The sequence below is a fragment of the Phyllobates terribilis genome, unplaced genomic scaffold (assembly GCF_046119375.1).
Source record: "Phyllobates terribilis strain yellow unplaced genomic scaffold, ASM4611937v1 Scaffold_4__5_contigs__length_816908805, whole genome shotgun sequence".
Classification (NCBI taxonomy): Eukaryota; Metazoa; Chordata; class Amphibia; order Anura; family Dendrobatidae; genus Phyllobates; species Phyllobates terribilis.
In genome coordinates, this window is record NW_027362764.1 from 93,742,311 (window position 1) to 93,759,638 (window position 17,328).

General features: G+C 38.4%; 1 protein-coding gene across 1 annotated transcript in view; it reads right to left on the minus strand.

Annotated features, from left to right (window-relative positions):
* Positions 1-17,328, minus strand: part of PARD3 (par-3 family cell polarity regulator) — a 693,471-nt gene that overhangs the window by 411,224 nt on the left and 264,919 nt on the right. The window contains exons 4-5 of the mRNA XM_073676896.1: positions 15,015-15,193; positions 8,113-8,244 (exon numbers count right to left, since the gene is read on the minus strand). Coding sequence (XP_073532997.1) covers positions 8,113-8,244; positions 15,015-15,193 — 311 coding nt within the window. The remainder of the gene's footprint in view (positions 1-8,112; positions 8,245-15,014; positions 15,194-17,328) is intronic.

Here is a 17,328-nt window from a genome sequence, read left to right on the forward strand (position 1 = left end):
GTAATTTCAAACCTTACAAACTCAATGAAATACAGAATAATTGAAAATAGCAACTGTGAAGTCTTATTAAGCAAATTATGCCATTTCAGATCCAAGTACTTAACTTGATAATCTATATTTTATATTATATTGGAAGCAAAATAAACGTTGTATGAGAACACTAAACTTCATTGAGTGAAAAGTTAATGCAGTTGCTTAATTAGTCAGCCATTTCAGATCTGCTGTGAGAATATAACGAGCGGCCTTAAAACTTCAATACGGAATTAAAACTTCGCCCAAAATAGAAAAGTTCCTGAAATCTCCATTATTGTTTTGGTTATTTTAATTTTTACATTCTTATTTTCAGTTTATTCCTATATGCTGCCACAACGTTATACAGTTGGAACAATCAAACTTCCTATAAAATTTGAACTCTATTAATATTGGCATCTAAGAGGGTCTGAATCACAACCTGGGGACTCCCTGAAGAGACTATATGTAATGTGGCGCGGGGCGGTAGCCGCGGGCGAGGTGCTCGTCTCTTACGTCCCTGCACGTTACATGAAAGTGGAGGTCCTGGGTGGGTGTGTGGATTTGTGCTATGAGGGCATTATGTCCAAGCAGGCAGCATGTAATCATCGTTGTGGGTTTGCCAGGACCAGATGTTTCAACAGTTCAATGAGGAAGACCATCATTCATCAATCAAGTCTTTACTGGACGTTAACTTGATAAGGGTTATATACAAGGGATAGCGAGTACACACTCTTGTGAATGTTTCCTTTCCAACTCGAAGCATTTTCCACACAGTTTCCTTCCTTTGTAGTATGTAGTACCTTCTATGGCCACGGATTCTCACTATTTCACTAAAACCCAGCTTTAACCCTACAGTCCTGATTAACAACTGTAATTTACTTGTGCAGCGTTCTCTTTTCCCTTTAAGGTGTCAGTATGGCCAGTAATGCCGACTCTCTGGAACTCCTGCACGGGGACACTGCTCGTCCCACGTACTCAGTCCTGACAATAAAGGTGTAAGCACTTATTAAAAATCAATAGGATTTTAGTTAACGGCATAAAAAAAGGATAGGTATGAGGAGGAAATAAACTGATGCGAATACAAAAAAAAGAAAAAGCAAACCAAACTGAAATAGAAACAGATGGTTAAAGCTGGCAAATGCAAAAAAAAATTAAAAAAACTCTCACATTTATTCAGAACCAACAGATGCGATGAGTTTAAAATATTGCTGCTTTAGGATACACAAAGACTGTCAGCCCAGATTGTGGGTTTGGGACAGTCTATCAGTTATTAATGATCTTGAAGAACAGAAGTCCTAGAACACTCTTGTGAAAAGGAAAATGGTACGACAGACACAGTGCTATGTGGGCTGCCAGTCTCCTTAGAGATGGAGTAAGAAAATGAGGCATGTTATACTTAGAAGAATCAGCACAAACTTAGGCAAATGAGGCAAGGAAAAACTTTGTTTTCAGGCCCAGGAATAATGGTCTAATAGATACCATCTTGTCTCCATTTAGACACTTCCAGCATAAGACTGCATGTTGGGGAATTTGTACTTGAATGTTTACAGGTTACTTTATAATTACCCAAAAGCCTTCAATTTTGTTCGGGATCTTTACAATCTTCAATGAAAGTAATTAACTAAACTTTTTTTTTTCTAATTTTGTCCAGCACGGAAAGTTATGAAACTTTCCAAATTACTGAATTACAAGATATGTCTTCATTCCAGTTTTAAAGAAAAAAACACAAAACATTTATATAGCTTCCAAACCTCTGCTTTACCCCAATCTATTTGCCTGCATTAATATCAGAACGCTCTTATTTGGGGTACAGTTGATGGCAGTGAAAGGGTCAGCATCTGTTTTTCACTAACTCTGAGAATAAGCTGCTGCAGGAGAATGTTTTGATGAGTACAACACAGAGGAGACAGGTGCTGACACACCACTGCCATCATCTGTACTCTAAATGAGTACATTCTGATATCAAGGAAACAGAAGGCAGGCAAAAAGACTGGGGGGAAAACAGGGGTTTGGAAGCCACTTACAGATATGAAGAAAATCTACTTAGAAAGTGATTTGCAAAGATCCATAACTAAAAAAAAAAAAAAAGTTAAAATGTAGTTACGCTAAAGCACACCTGAGCATCAAGGCAGTCAGAAGACAGACAATTAAAGCTCTCCTGTATCACACTTCTTGGCTTAGCTAGGTAAAATTTTTAATGAGAAAGAATTATGTTTTACTTTGGCAATATTTTGTTAGCTGCATGTTGACACATTTGGTGTTTTCACGCCAGTCCCAGCCAGGTCCACCAAAGTGGCCAGAGTTCACCAAAAGTTATGGCACTTTAGTGGCATAAATTACATCAGAAGGTCTACGGAAAACGGATCCGTTAATTAGCCATCAATTTTATTTTTTATTTATTTGTAACAGATCTGTTTTTGCTTACTGGATCCACTAAGCAAAGAATGGATCCGTTACTGGGTCCATTAGGCCACGGCCCCACTATCAGTATTTGGTCAGTATTCGGTCAGTATTTTTTCTCAGGACTGGGAGCCAAAACCAGGTGAGGAACAATCAGAGAAAAGGTATAACAGAAACAAGTCACTAATTCTGCATTTATCACCCACTCCTGGTTTTGTTTCCCACTCCTGAGAAAAAATACTGACCGAATATTGACCAAATGCTGATAGAGGGGCCGTGGCTTTAGGCAAAAAAACGGATCTGTTACAAATGAAAGAAAAACGGATGACTGATTAACGGATCCGTTTCCATAGACTTCAAAGTTTAAAAAACAGATCCAGCAGAGATCAGCTACTTAAAAACGGACTAAAAGGCTGTGCATGCACATCTTTTTTGGCAACAGTTTGCTGCTGGACCCGTTCTAACTGATCACTACTGGACATCTGAACATGGCCTAAACATGGTGTGTGGCACGCCAGTGTTAAAGAATCAACACCTTTGTGTTCAAAACTGTTGCTGCATTTGTCAGAAATTGTTGTTTACTACAAAAATCTAACAAGGCAGAGAAGCACAGTGCATCTTTCCACCTACTTGTTTTCCATATATCGCTGCATCTCTCTGCCACCTCATTAGTATATATGAATAAAGAACAATTTCGGTCAAACACAGCATTGGATTTGGACAGTAAACGTTAAACAGGCATCAACATCGATTCTCGATTAATTTGGAGCAACCTCAACAGAATGGGGTAATGATCCACGACATGATCCAAAAGCAAACAATATGAGGCTTACAACACAAGATGGAGATTCGGTATGGATCAAACTAAATAGACCACTTGTTATCTGGATCTATTGTACTTGAATAACTTCATGGAACCTTTGAAAGGTCAATTTAAGGAAAAATAATCATTACAAAGCTAAAAGTATGGTAACACTTAAGAAGACATCCAGTCTATGGCTGCTAGGGCAAACACATATTTCCAGACTTTTTCAAAGACCCAACAGACTTCTACATTTGCTCCAACTTCCGAATTCTACATTATCTCAAGAGTGAAACATCTGGTGCAATAAAGTCTTCGTGCCTAACCTGAATGCTACCAAACTCTGCAGGGTACACAACAAAAACGAATTTAACGACAGAGATTTTATTTAAATTTCACATATAAATTTGTCAAGGCAGCTGCCAGAAAATACAATCTTTATGTGAAAATTTACTGTATCAATATTGCGTAAAACTAAAGCGGCATAAATAAAGCAGATTACCAGGTGTTTTGTGGAAGCGAAAATGTGCCCAGATTTTATTATATTTTATCTACTTCAATTCTGTGAAAGGAAATAACCTTCACATATAGAACTGGTATGGTGAGTGCTTCATTTTTCAATCATGTCAAAAAGCCTAAATGCTGGAAAAAAATGTGCAAACAAATAATATTAATTTGCACAGATCTATATTCATCGCCAGAATTACCGGATGGAAGTTTAATGGTAGCTGTCAATTCTATGAAAGTACTTTACTTTGCCACTGTTGCAATGTTAGGTTCTTTTATATTGCGGTAATTCATTTATGTGAATCGCAGACCTTGACAAACTCTCAAAATTGTACATTACAGCAGGATTTCTGACCTACATTAACTTTATTTCTAAAGCCTTATGAAATAGAGATCTAATAGCAAAACCCTAAAATGAATAAATGTTGATCGTATAATTTATTGTAAGAGGTAAACAGATATGACTTGTATGATCAGATTATTATACTAATATTTATGTTAGGAGCGGGGAAGGGGGGTCCAACATGGCATCAAAGCAGTCAGTATGTAGAAAGTAAAGACCACTTGATGACCTTGGAAAATTAATTACAAAAGGTCCTGGACACATTGGAGCAATTAAAAAGTCCACATGTCCAGCTCAAAAGTGGCCAGGTTTTTAGCTTATTTTATTCCCACTGTTCCACTAGGTTTTGTTTTTTGTTTTTAATCCGACAAGAGTTCCAGAGATATGGAGGTAATTCATTAAGGTGTTTAAGCCATAAATCTGTCCTAAACTCTTTAATAAGATGCAAGTTGCACAAAAATATTGCAAGTTTTGGGATTTACACGCCAATAAAGGACATAGCATGGGCAGGAATGGCATCAAATTCATCATAAGTTTCACCACTAGAGTGGTGACGCCCCGAATACCACACATTTCTGGCGGTGGCACACGCCGGCTAACAGATGCTCCTAATTCATTAAGCACCGCTTTCCGCTTAATGAATCAGACGTCTGTACTCCAGCAAATGTTTCATTAAGTCTGTTACTGGTAATAGGTAGAAGGGGACTACCTTAAAATATGTTCAGAAATGTATCTAAACAGCAGCAATGCTTAACGCAATCTGAAAGATAATTTAACTAATCTGACAAAAACATTGGTTCAGCACTAAACGGGCAATTACACCATAAAATGTAATAGGGCACTAATGAAGCACAATGCAACTTTAACTGAACTTGTTTCACAATTCCTAATAGTAAAAGTACATATAAAAAGAATCTATGAGCAGGTTCTTGCTAGCAGCATGACGTAGGGGCAGAGACCCTGATTCCAGCGATGTGTTACTTTCTAGGCTCTGTTTTGCTGTTTCAATAAAATCAGTGTTTTATCAGGAAATTATCACTAAAGAGGACAAGCTGCTTCTTGCCTCCTAGTCCAACCACTGATTAGTAGCTTTCTTTCAATATACATCATACACAAAAATCTGTCAATCAGTGGTGTTGTTGGGTTATACAGGGCTCAGCATTCAGAGCTCTGCTAGATTTGAATCAGAGAAAACGGTGATTCTATCACAACTGCTGCACCCTATACTAAGTGATACATCACTGGAATCAGGGTCTCTATCATGCTGCTGACAGTTTTCATAGCAAAAACCTGCTGACATATTCCCTTTAACTCATCATGTTGACCTATAAAGAGTAGGATTGTGATTTAACGGCAACATTGCATACCAAAGGTTGTGACTCAGTAAAAGCCTATGTTACAGGGTGTTGTAGAATTAGCTTCCAAGAAGCAGTTAGGCTGACTGCATACATTGTGGATTCAATGCACATCAAAAGCAGATTTTGTTGAGAATTTCACTCTATGCATTGCAAGAGTCAAGACCGCAATGAACTCTGCATAAAAAAATTTTTTTACAAGCTGTGTATTTTAAAATCTGCACAGCAGGTCAACTTATGTTCAGAAAATTTCCAAAAGGTGCTGTATTAAAGGGAATCTGTCAGCAGGTTTTTGCTATTTAATCTGAGAGCGGCATAATGTAGAAGCTGAGAGCCTGATTTCAGTGATACATCTCTTATGAGGCTGTGTGTTGTAGTTTAAATACAATAAGTGTTTTATCAGCAGGAGATCATTACAGGACTACATCTCTTGTGCAGGCCAGTCAGGCTAAAATGTAAAACCCCGCCCCCACCACTGATTGGCAGCTTCCTGTATATACTGTGAATTGTCAGCAAGCTGCCAATCAGGGGTGTGGGCGGATTTATACACATCACAGAAGTCTTAGATCTGCTGCATCTAAATCAGACAAAACAAGTATTCTATCAAAACTGCAGCAAGCAGCCCAGTAAGTGACACATCGCTGGAATCAGGGTATCTGTCTCTACATTATACTGCTATCAGATTCCATAGCAAAAAACCTGCTGACAGATTCCCTTTAAGCACTGTGCAAAAAATCTGCAACGTGTGCAGCAGGCCTCGGGGTACGTTGGATTTCACTCAGGTTCTGCACCAAAATCAATGTGAAATCTGCATCCCACGCATGTGAATGTGTTTTTTTAAGAATATAAAGTTTTGAGTGCGTTTTTTATGCCAAAAAACAAACAGAAAATATCCCTTACAGATATAAGTGGTGCAGCTTCTTTTCCATGGATTTCACACTGAAAAGTCAGGAATTAACCCCACACTAAATGATAACTGAGAAAATTCTCGTGCAGAAATTCTAAGGGTCAGCCCCGGATTATATTATGGAAAATACATGTAGGACTTTAATCCAAAGTGTAAACATTGCCTTAAGCCTCTGTTACCTTGTAACTCTATTCCAACTCGAAAATCTAACTCCAGAACTATTTTAAAGAAAAATAAAGTAAAAAAAAAGAAAAAAAGAAATACAAATGTGAAAGTTAGACAAAACACAAGTACAGACGCCCTAGTTATAGTCTTGAAAAGTCAAAGCAAACATCCATCGGACCCTTTCCTTATGAATATTGGAAAAAATCAAGTTACATTCGGATTACGGACTCGATTTAATGGCTATAATGCTTTTCATTTTCCTATTTACTCAGCAAAGTAGATCCACAGAGCCGTGTGCCGAGCTGAAACCAAGAAAGCTAAAATGAAATCTGAATTTCCCCCCCCCCCCCCTGTTTAATAATTTGCGGAGATTAACTTACATAGGTCTGTATTGTTTTAATTTAGCTCACCGCTGTGAGTGATTTTCTGCAATTTGATTTCTGAAAATCAAATTTTTGTATCAGTCTGGGTAGAAATGAAATAAGGAGGGCAGACTGGTATAGGGAATAATTTCATTGCGTATGGATGAATTACGATCTCATCTCTGGTGGAGGAGGAGGAGCAGTCAAACACATTGTTAATCATAAAATATTAGACTTTCAGCCTAGGATCATACCATGAGATCTTTAAAGACTATACAAGGATAAGGCAAGTATAGAAAGCCATCATCTGGGGATGTTTAGCCAAGCCAGGAAATCTAAAAGATGGGAGACTTGAAAAAAACAACCCATATAGTAATAATGAAAAAAATACAGCACGAGCCATATATTTAATATATTGGCATCTGGTTGAACTCTCTGACAGTGTGATACTGAAATCACACATCCATGTATCACGGTCCATGATTCATGGATCAGCCGTGGATCCATCCACCCGAACTCAACAGCCTTATAGGCATATACAATATGAAGAAGTCAGAAGACCCCTCAGCCAGTAGTGCATCACGATCCTGACTCGGATGTGTGAATCTGGCCTTCAAGGAATTGTCCAATTTAGGAAACCATTTTTATATACCCTACTAGTGAATTCTGAGTTAATCAACGAGGTCTTCTGTTCTGGAGCTCCTTCTTTTGGCCGGAGTAATTAGCAGTTAGAAAGAACGTCAATCACTCTGGAGGACCTATCCTGTCCAGTAATACATAGACAAACTATTCATTTTCATGGGTCCTGCGTAATGCTTCGTTTCTCCAGTGGGGGCACTGCAGGGAAACTGAACGCTTAGAGCCAAGTTTCCCCACTAATTAGACCTGATTGCCGAGAGATACAGCAGGTCGTAGAACCCATTTAAGAGTGACTGCAGACTAGCTTGAGAAGGCAAAGCTTTAAGAAGGAGGACCAGGCTAAGGGTATGTATATACATCTGGTAAAATAGTCATCTGAGGTCAGATGATGGATAATATGGTCAATAAATGACCCATTTGTGAAAAAACATATTCCCAGTACTTTTATACCAGACATTGGCAAACTTTTTAACAAAGTTTGTAAAAAGTTGGTGGTCATCATTGAGTTCATGGTAAAATCCCGGGTGTAACATTTTCCATTATAGTATAGATTTACAGAGTAATATCTCTTATAATGGGCCAGTTTTACATTATAATCATCATTAATACCAATGTTTTACCTGCTCCTGCCTCTCTAGCCACTTGTCCACCAGGGGATGACTGGCACTCAAGGAAGAGCGAGCTTTATCCCTTTCAAACTGTTTAGACCAGTTACTGGTATCCCTGGGTAGACTCCTGTAGTTCTCATCTTTCTGTTTTAAAAGAAAGAAAAATATATTATTGTAGGGGAATTTATATAGACACTGTATATACAGTGCGCATTAGGCTACGACATGGGTATTCTACTTTTAAAGGTACAGTAATTCCACTCCTAATATAGGTTAAACACTCCAATAGTCAAGAAGAGACCACCAAAAATTGCCAAATGTAAGAACTACAACAAAGTAATTAAAAAGGTACCGCAAGATACTAACCTCAACTAAAAGCTAGCTTAGGATATAATTTATAATATAAAGATAAAAAATAAATATAATTATTTGTGTTTACACAGTAAACAGTTAATCAATGTGACGACAAAAGACAAATACAGCCTGCACATCAGAAAAGCCGTGCCATAGGGAAATCCTGCTGCATTTAAGTTATTACAGTTATATGCCTCATAAGTTATTACAGTTATATGCCTCATTCCAAGAATTAAAAACAAAAAAAAAATAATAATAAAGAGAAAATTCAGATTCAAGACAGTCGGTCGATAAGTTGTTCAGGTTCAAGCTCAAAAATAACATTGATTAGCTGTTCCTGGTAGGAAAATGTAGTATTACATACCTAAATTAATGGACCAAGGCAGCAAGTGCACAAGTCAATCTGTTAGTATTGCACTTCTATAACTAAAAGTGCCCATACTTCTTAGATAAAGCTCTCCCCTATACTCGTGAAAACTTGGCCAGGCCTGCATGTATATTCAGAAGGAATTGACTGCATAATGGTACAGTTGACACTCAATGAGCATCGTTTAAGTGTCGACTTCTCAAATGTCCCTAGATTTACTAGGACTTCAAGGTTGAAAGGGAATTTCTGTAAACTCTGCCAAAAATGAGCATTCTGGGGTAGGCTAGGAAAGTTTCCGAAAGGGGTGGAACATTCCCAGGAAGGGTGGGGGTTGGATTTTAATATTCTTATTAATAGGACCACATTCATGTTCCTATTTAATGTACTTATTAATAGGACTGAGCGTTGAATAGTTGTCTTGTCAACCCAACTGCTCAGCATACACAGAAGAATTACTTGAAGCCAGATATAACGATCAGGCGGTAAGACTGGAAGGGCAGGCAGTGGGACCGGAGGGGCAGGCAGTAACACTGGCCGGACACTAACTATATATAAGGAGAAAACACTTCCACTTTAATAATCATTTTTCAAACTTGATGTAAAAAAAATCTGTGATACAATAGCTCAATGTCCCTTTACAAATTGGAAAACTTGTGCCAAAAAAAAAACTAAATTGAAGAGCAGTAAAGGAGTTGACATTGAAATGACCAAGCTGCGTAGTAGAAATAGTGAGATGTACTTCAGGTAGTCTTTACTACACGTTTCGGGTACGTACACAGCCCTTTCTCAAAACTGCATACCGTATGTTAAAGTAATTTACAAGTCAACTCCTCTACTATTCATCAACTTTACATGCAGAAGGTTCATCTTCTGTCCGCAGAGGTGTCTACTGTTTTTTATTGGGGGTGTACCATATACAACCACTTCAGGTGAGCATTATCCTCACCCCTTGCCCACTTGTAACATACGTTATCACCCTATGTGCGTTTTATTCTAGATTTTCTTCAATTAACAGAATTGAACACATTAGTAAATATGGGTCAAAGTTTTTCTGTTTTGATGCTCTTGCCGCACCAAAGAAACTAATCTGTAAATACCCGAAGGGATTTTGTTCTCGTCCACATCTGGATCAAAATTGCAGTCGACTAGCTATGTGTTTTAAGGGTTGCATTGTGCAAATAACTTGTGCCCATACAAGATCACCACAACAAATATCAGGCATAGATTAAAGGACCTGTCCTGCTACAAAACTTAAAGGAGCACTCCCAACAAACCTTTTATCCTCTTAATATATTGCAATCATCATATTATATAGCACTGGGTACTTACAATTGCTCATTTTGCCTTTCTACCCAATTACCTTCTCTTTTCTCTGCTTTAGGTAGAAGCAGGAAGTCTCTTGTCCCTGCATTTATCATCCCCTTCTTCAACTCCTGACCCAGCTGCTCCCTCCTCCCTCCTGCCAGGGACTTTTGCAGTGACTCATACATGGAAAATTGACCTCCTGTTTCTACATAGAGCTTAACCCTTTCGCAACCCTGGGATTTTCCGCTTTTGCATTTTCATTTTTTGCTCCCCTTGTTCCCAGAGCCATAGCGTTTTTATTTTTTGGTCAATATGGCCGTGTGAGTGCTTCTTTTTTGTGGGAAGAGTTGTACTTTTCAACGCCATTACTAGTTTTACCACATCGTGTACAGGAAAACGGGAAAAAAATTTCAAATGCGGTGAAATTGCAAAAAAAAAGTGCAATACTACAGATTTTTTTTTTCTTTTTTTTACCACGTTCACTGATTGCTAAAACTGACCTGCCATTATTATTCTCCAGGTCATTACGAGTTCGTAGACACCAAACATGTATAGGTTTGCTTAAAAAAATAAATAAATAAATAAATAAATAAAATGTAAAAAAAAAAAAAATGGTGCCATTTTCCAAGACCCGTAGCGTCTCCACTTTTCGGGATCTGGGGCTGGGTGAGGGCTTATTTTTTGCGCGCCGAGCTTAAGTTTTTATTCATACCATTTTGGGGTAGATCCGATGTTTTGATTGCCCGTTATTGCATTTTATTGCAATGTTGCGGTGACCAAAAAACGTAATTCTGGCGTTTAGAATTTTTTTCTCGTTACGCCGTTTACCGATCGGATTCTTTTTTTTATATTGATATATCGGGCAATTCTGAACGCGGCGATACCAAATATGTGTATGTGGGGGTTTATTTTTATTATTTTATTTTGAATGGGGCGAAAGGGGGGTGATTTAAACTTTTATATTTTTTTTATTTTTTTTAATATTTTTAAAAACATTTTTTTCCACTTTTAGCTTGCTTCTATAGTCTCCATAGGAGACTAGAAGCAGCACTTGTCTGATCGCCTCTGCTACATAGAGATGATCAGCAGATCACCTCTATGCAGCAGAAATGGTCCTGTGCTATGAGCGCCGACCACTAGTTGGCGGTCATAGCGACCAGCTCATGACAACCACTGGAATCTGCTGCAGACCCAGGGTTGTCATGCCAACACATCGGTGACCCACTATCATGTGACGGGGTCGCCGATGGACGGGGTAAGTGACACGCGGCATTTAACATGTTAACAGCCGCGGGTGGATCACGATTCCACCCGCGGCTGTCGCGGGCACATGTCAGCTGTAATAATCAGCTGACATGTGCCCGGTTCAGTGCGGGCTCAGCGCCGGAGCCCCCAATGAACCGGGGGTTACAGCCTTGTGCGTAGAAATACGGCACCGGCTGTAAAGGGGTTAAAAGGATTCAGCTAGTCAGTTTTTAATCACGTGATGTCATAAACCTAATGGAAAAGAGAAGAATTAGCTGAGAAGGCAAAATGAGCAAATGTAAGTACACAGTGCTATATAATATGATGACTGCAATATATTAAGAAAATACAATATATTAAGTGCTTCTTCAAAAAATAAAAAAATGACCAACTCCGAACGCAAACTGGCTCCCGTTCTAGCTCTTCCCAGATGCCCCGCCGGATTCTATACTTTATGCTCAGTTACTTGACTGCCCAGATCAAGCAGGAAGTATAAAAATCGGTGGGGGACCCAGAAAGCAGTGTGGATTGGTAAGGGGAGTATTTTTTTTTCTTTTTATTATTTTTACACCATTCTAAACAGTTTAAAACCCTTTTAATAATCCAACAGACACTGCCATTTATTATTGCATATTGGATATATTCACAGTTATATCTTCTTTTGGTATCAGTCTCCGTAACTACTTCTTCACAAGCCCTAGACGGCAATGCCAGTTAATTTGTGGACAGAGGGAATGATGGGTGAAACACAATGGTTGGAAGCTCCACTAGAGGACTTCACAATAGGATCCAGGGGTGAAGAAATTTATATGAAGGTAGCGTACTACTTGCTGTGAGCGTTCACTGGTTTCCAGCTTATTGTCTGAATTTACAGACTGTCACATATCTCTATTCCCTACAAAGCTCGCTGAAGGTCTGTGTGATCCGGGAGCAGCGTTGCCACTTAGGAGGGAACGGAGTACAAGCGGGAGATTTAACACGTCGGCTCGGAATAGATGTGTCTATTAATTTGGTCTGAGACATCGGCAAAATCTACAAATCTTGTAAGAATCCACGAGGAACTAGTGTACAAGATGGTTCTAAAAACACGTAAGGAATCAGCGTGAAATGGATATTTTCTACCTAAAAAACGGCAAGTCTAAGATAAAATGAAAAAAGAAAATGAACATAAATTATAATTATTTTACATATTGACCAAGAGAATCCAGCTTGGAATATTTTTAATGACTTCAATACAAATACATTTACCTGAATTTCAGTTCCGTTGATCTCGAGGGGATTGTTTCGGTGGCAAACACGTGAAGCAGATGAATAGGACAGATGGAGACATTTTGGCAACAAATATGCCGCGTGTGAATACAATCTTAGAAGACAATGTCCAAAAGAAAAATTGTTGTCGAATTATGGCATAAAATAATAAAATGAGGACAGCTGTGAGACATTCACAGGATGGTGGCAACTATTAAATCACTGGAGGAGACCCCATAGTTGGGCCCCCTATAGTAACCAAAACAGAGGCCCGGAGTAAACACCTCTGTAGTGAAGAAGAGCTTGAATGCACCATTGGTTAAGCATGAGTGAAGCAGCTCCAAACAACAGGGAATGAGGAACAAGGGACTTAGGACCCCCAATACTAGGGATTGTGGGGGATCCAGCAACCTAACATTGCTCTGTGTGGGGAGACCCATTTAGATTGTAAAATACCCAATACAGACTTTGGCCCCGATTCATTAAGACTGGCGATTTTCTCACCAGTCTTGATGAAGGAGGCATGTATTAGTGCCGTGCGCACCAACACAAATTGTACTCCAGTCAAGGACTGGAGTAAGATTTATGGGGTAAGGAAGGCCACAAGTCGTCATGAATTAGACGAGCTGTGGCGTCACGCCCCCGCAATGCCCCAATTCCAACAATTTTAGCAGAGCTGGGAGAAACTGATGTGAAAATGCCAAAAGTCGCAAAATTTTTACACAACTCCGAGTTGCGAAAAAGCTTGGTGACTTTTCAAAAAAATTGCTTTAGAATTGTGCAGAAATTACTTTGATGATTCGAGGCCTTTGATCCCACCAGTGCTATGGTTCTGGATGTTTGTGCATAAAGACTTTTTTCTGTTGAAATCTAATCGGCCATTAGGTTTATGTTTTTGGGTTTTTGTTTGTTTTTAACTAAAACACATAGAAAACACTGTCAGGGGGGCAACAAACACAGGAGAGAAAAGATTCAAGTGTGGAAATAGTTTTTTGCTTTTTTTTCTGTACTAGTTCACTGCATTGGTGTATATAATGTCTCCAGGAGCTGCTTGGAGAATTCAGTGGCTAGAAAGGTTCCACTGATTTTAAAAGCCGCGCTAACATGAGTATATAAGGAAATTTTTCATTAGCACCAATAGAGGGTCATTTCCTGGAGGAACGATGATAAATCCCAGGTCATTAACAGCACAGGCGGCCGGGCTTCAAATATGTGTTTTATCCATGTTTTTCACATACGGAACACGAAAAAAGAATTTGATTTGAACTGTGGATGAAAATCGCCCATTCAAGTCAATGGGACTTTGTAAAGAAAAAAGAAAAACAAGACACGTCTTCTATTATCCAAAATGTTCTTGCACCTATTTTTTTCCTTTCTCTCTCCATACAAAAAAATAGGACATTGTTGGTAAAGACCAACATAAACCAAAAGCTAAATGCTTTAAATACTGTATAAAAAAAAAACCCTTAAAAAAAATATATATATAATTTTTTTTTATTTTTATTTATTTCTTATATGAAGAAAAAAGACATGTGAATGAGGTTTTAATGTCATTGTGCCGACATAGGTGAATTCAATAGCAAAGATAAAGTATGCAATTAATGCTAAAGCATAAGTACCAGCCCTTTATAAGAAATATTACTAAAAGTACTAAATACATTACCAGCCCTTTATAAGAAATATTACTAAAAGTACTAAATACGTTTATTATACAATATATATTTGATTTATATTTTGTCATTGATATTAATAACGGGATTGCACAAAGTAGTGCAGGCTAGAAAACCTTTTCCTAAATGCTCCTCTGGAGGCACACACTTCTACAAATCTTCCTTGAAAGCGTCATATTTTGTTTTAAGTCAAAATAGCCCAATATTAAAAGCAAAGAGGAAAAAAAAACTTCAACTTATCCTTAATGAAATCCAGAGAGTAGAAGACTGTATTTAATACAATGAAAGAAAATGAAAACGTAAAATTGCCATTGCCAAATCACTTCTCAAAGGCTGATCCTCTGTAATTTTTACACTGTAAAATGCTCTTTGTAAATACTCACAAGCAGCTTCAATTATAAGATACAGAACAATTTATAAGCTGATCAAAGAAAAAAGTTCTAAATCCAAAAGTATCCCTGCAGCATATGGGATTACAGATGGGAGAAGGTGAACTTGGAGCAAGCTAATTGTTTCAAAACATGTTCATGTGTCTCTGACCCTCTCGACGGGGACGTGAGCGCACCAGACATAACAGTTGTACTTTTCATAGAGAGAATAGTTGCTGGAGGGCTGAAGCCCAGCGGAGGATGCCGTACAACACTATCGACATGAAGAAACAATTACAATGAGATAGCAGAAGGAGCATGCTCAAAGTGCAACAGAAAATACATGCAAATCCATACCTTTCTGTCGCCGGAGTTGTGGCCGGCGGGAGGGTTCTTCTTTGTGAACCCTGCAGTTGTGGACCATCTACTTGGATTTTTTCGGGACGGCTCTTCGGAAGAGAAGTTGGTTTCGCTAACAGAAGTGGTTATCCCAACGAGAGCTGGGTCACTGCTACGTCGCACATGCAATGGCATATCTGAAAGGAGGAAAAAATAAAAAATGTCAATACGTCAAAAGGAAATGGTAAAAAACAAAATAACAAAGAGCTAAGAAATATAATTGCATATAAAAGGACATAATAAACAAAAATTGGGAAGTCGCTGGTAGGCATTTGTTCCATAAACTACAAATTAGACTTGACCAAAATGTATGATTTTGACGGAATCTTAAAACCATCTAATGTCTATGGGGATGTTCCAACTCTCCCTTGACAGATGTCAGAAGGAAAGAAAAGTCAAGCATGTTGGATTTCAAGATGTCCAATCCTTTTGTTCTCAAGGGAGATAACTCACCATCAAAGCTGTCTGACAGCTACTTGTTTCCCATTCCCTCCTGAGAACACGAACACTTGGCTCAGCCTTGAAAGTATGTGTATAAGGGGTGTTAGAAGGAATAGCTGTCAGTCGAACGATATACAAGACGTTTACTCAACAACAGAACATAAGATGTACACAATGAGAGTTAGTCACCTAGTCAATGATACAATATCATAAAAAGATATTGATGTTTGTTGTTGGACCCTTCAACAATAATCTCACACATGCAAAGATATTTTGATACAATAACGACATCCCCATCGACGGGAAGTTCACATCACCATTATGCAAATTGCCTCTTCAGAGAGGAAGATGACTTGAACTCTAGTGCCAACTATTGGAAGTAGCAATCCTAAAAGTCAATATCGACCCTTTAACGAATCTTGTCACATGACTTAGAATAAAAGCCAAATCAAAATTTAAATTTGCAGACACGTGTTTCTGAGTGTTGTCCCTCATCAGGGCAAAGCATGAGATCTGATTTGGCTGTATGAGAGGCCTCTGACTGAAGTTTAAGGGTTAACGTTTCTCCTTGTGCTGAGTGACATGCCAGGGTAAGGAGGCTCATAAGCCATGCAATGTTCCTTTGGGAAATTAAATATGCAAATTGCCTCTTCAGAGAAGAAGAGGACTTGGAGCATTGCATGGCCTTTAAGTCTCCTTACCCTGGCATGTCACTCTCCACAAGGAGAAACGTTACCCTTTATTCACATCCCCATAACATGCAAATTTTCACTCTAAAGTTGTTGTTTTTTTCCGGATTCTGAAATCTGAAACACTATTGTTTCTAACGTCTAACACGAATATGAAAAAAGAAAAGCTCAGAGACCGAAGCTGCATGTTTTGAACTTTCTTCATAACTGAAGACAGGTTAGAAGGGGCACGTCCAAATTCCATTTTCAGGGGGTTCAGACAGAGCCCCCTGACTGACAAACACGTGGCAGAAACTTGATGAGAACAGGACCTTATCACCTTATCATACATTTACAATTTTTCCTGTCCGTCACATCTCAGCTAATAGCTTAGAGATTTCTTTAGAGGTGCTCATGCTCTTTTGGCACCCAATGTTAATGTACAGCATAAATGTTTTTCATCTCTTATTTTAATTATCTAAAAGCAAAAGTATATTTTTCAGCTCCTTAAAAAATTCTTTAAAAAGCAGTTTTTGCAGCTAGTTGCTTAGCACATATTTGCCAGGGTATATTTTATGACAGGCAAGCAGGATAACTGGCCATGGAAATTCTGCAGATCTGGCACGTCAATGGGCTGAACAGAAACACAATGTCATCTGGATTCACGGGTTTTCCAGTAACTACAAAAATAAAGTGCCTAATGCGCTCTACACAAAATATTGTGGAAAAAGCCCATGGGAGCAAAAGTAATACAGTTCAATAAAATCTCAAGGTCATAGCTACAAAATGTCACCAGTGTCACATTTTTTTTTTCCTCAAAGGACAAATAATGGCCAACATCCTCCAGAAACATGTGGTCGTTGGGCCAATATTTTTCATTGTGCTCAAAATACAAAATGTCAAGTGAAACAGTGAACGCTCTGTTTCCATATGGACATCAACGGCTTCTAGTGCAGACATTGGATGTGAAGCTAATGCTTTATGTCCTAACATAATACAGAGCAGTCAAATGCAGAAAAACTAGTAACAAAAAAAACTATTAGAATTACTACATAGAATTCTTAGTTTCCAAAATACCAAAAGGTGTCTAAAATAATTTTTAATAACTTGACGAAAGAGAGTTAAATGTGAGAAATCAACAAAAGAAACAGTGATTAATGCAG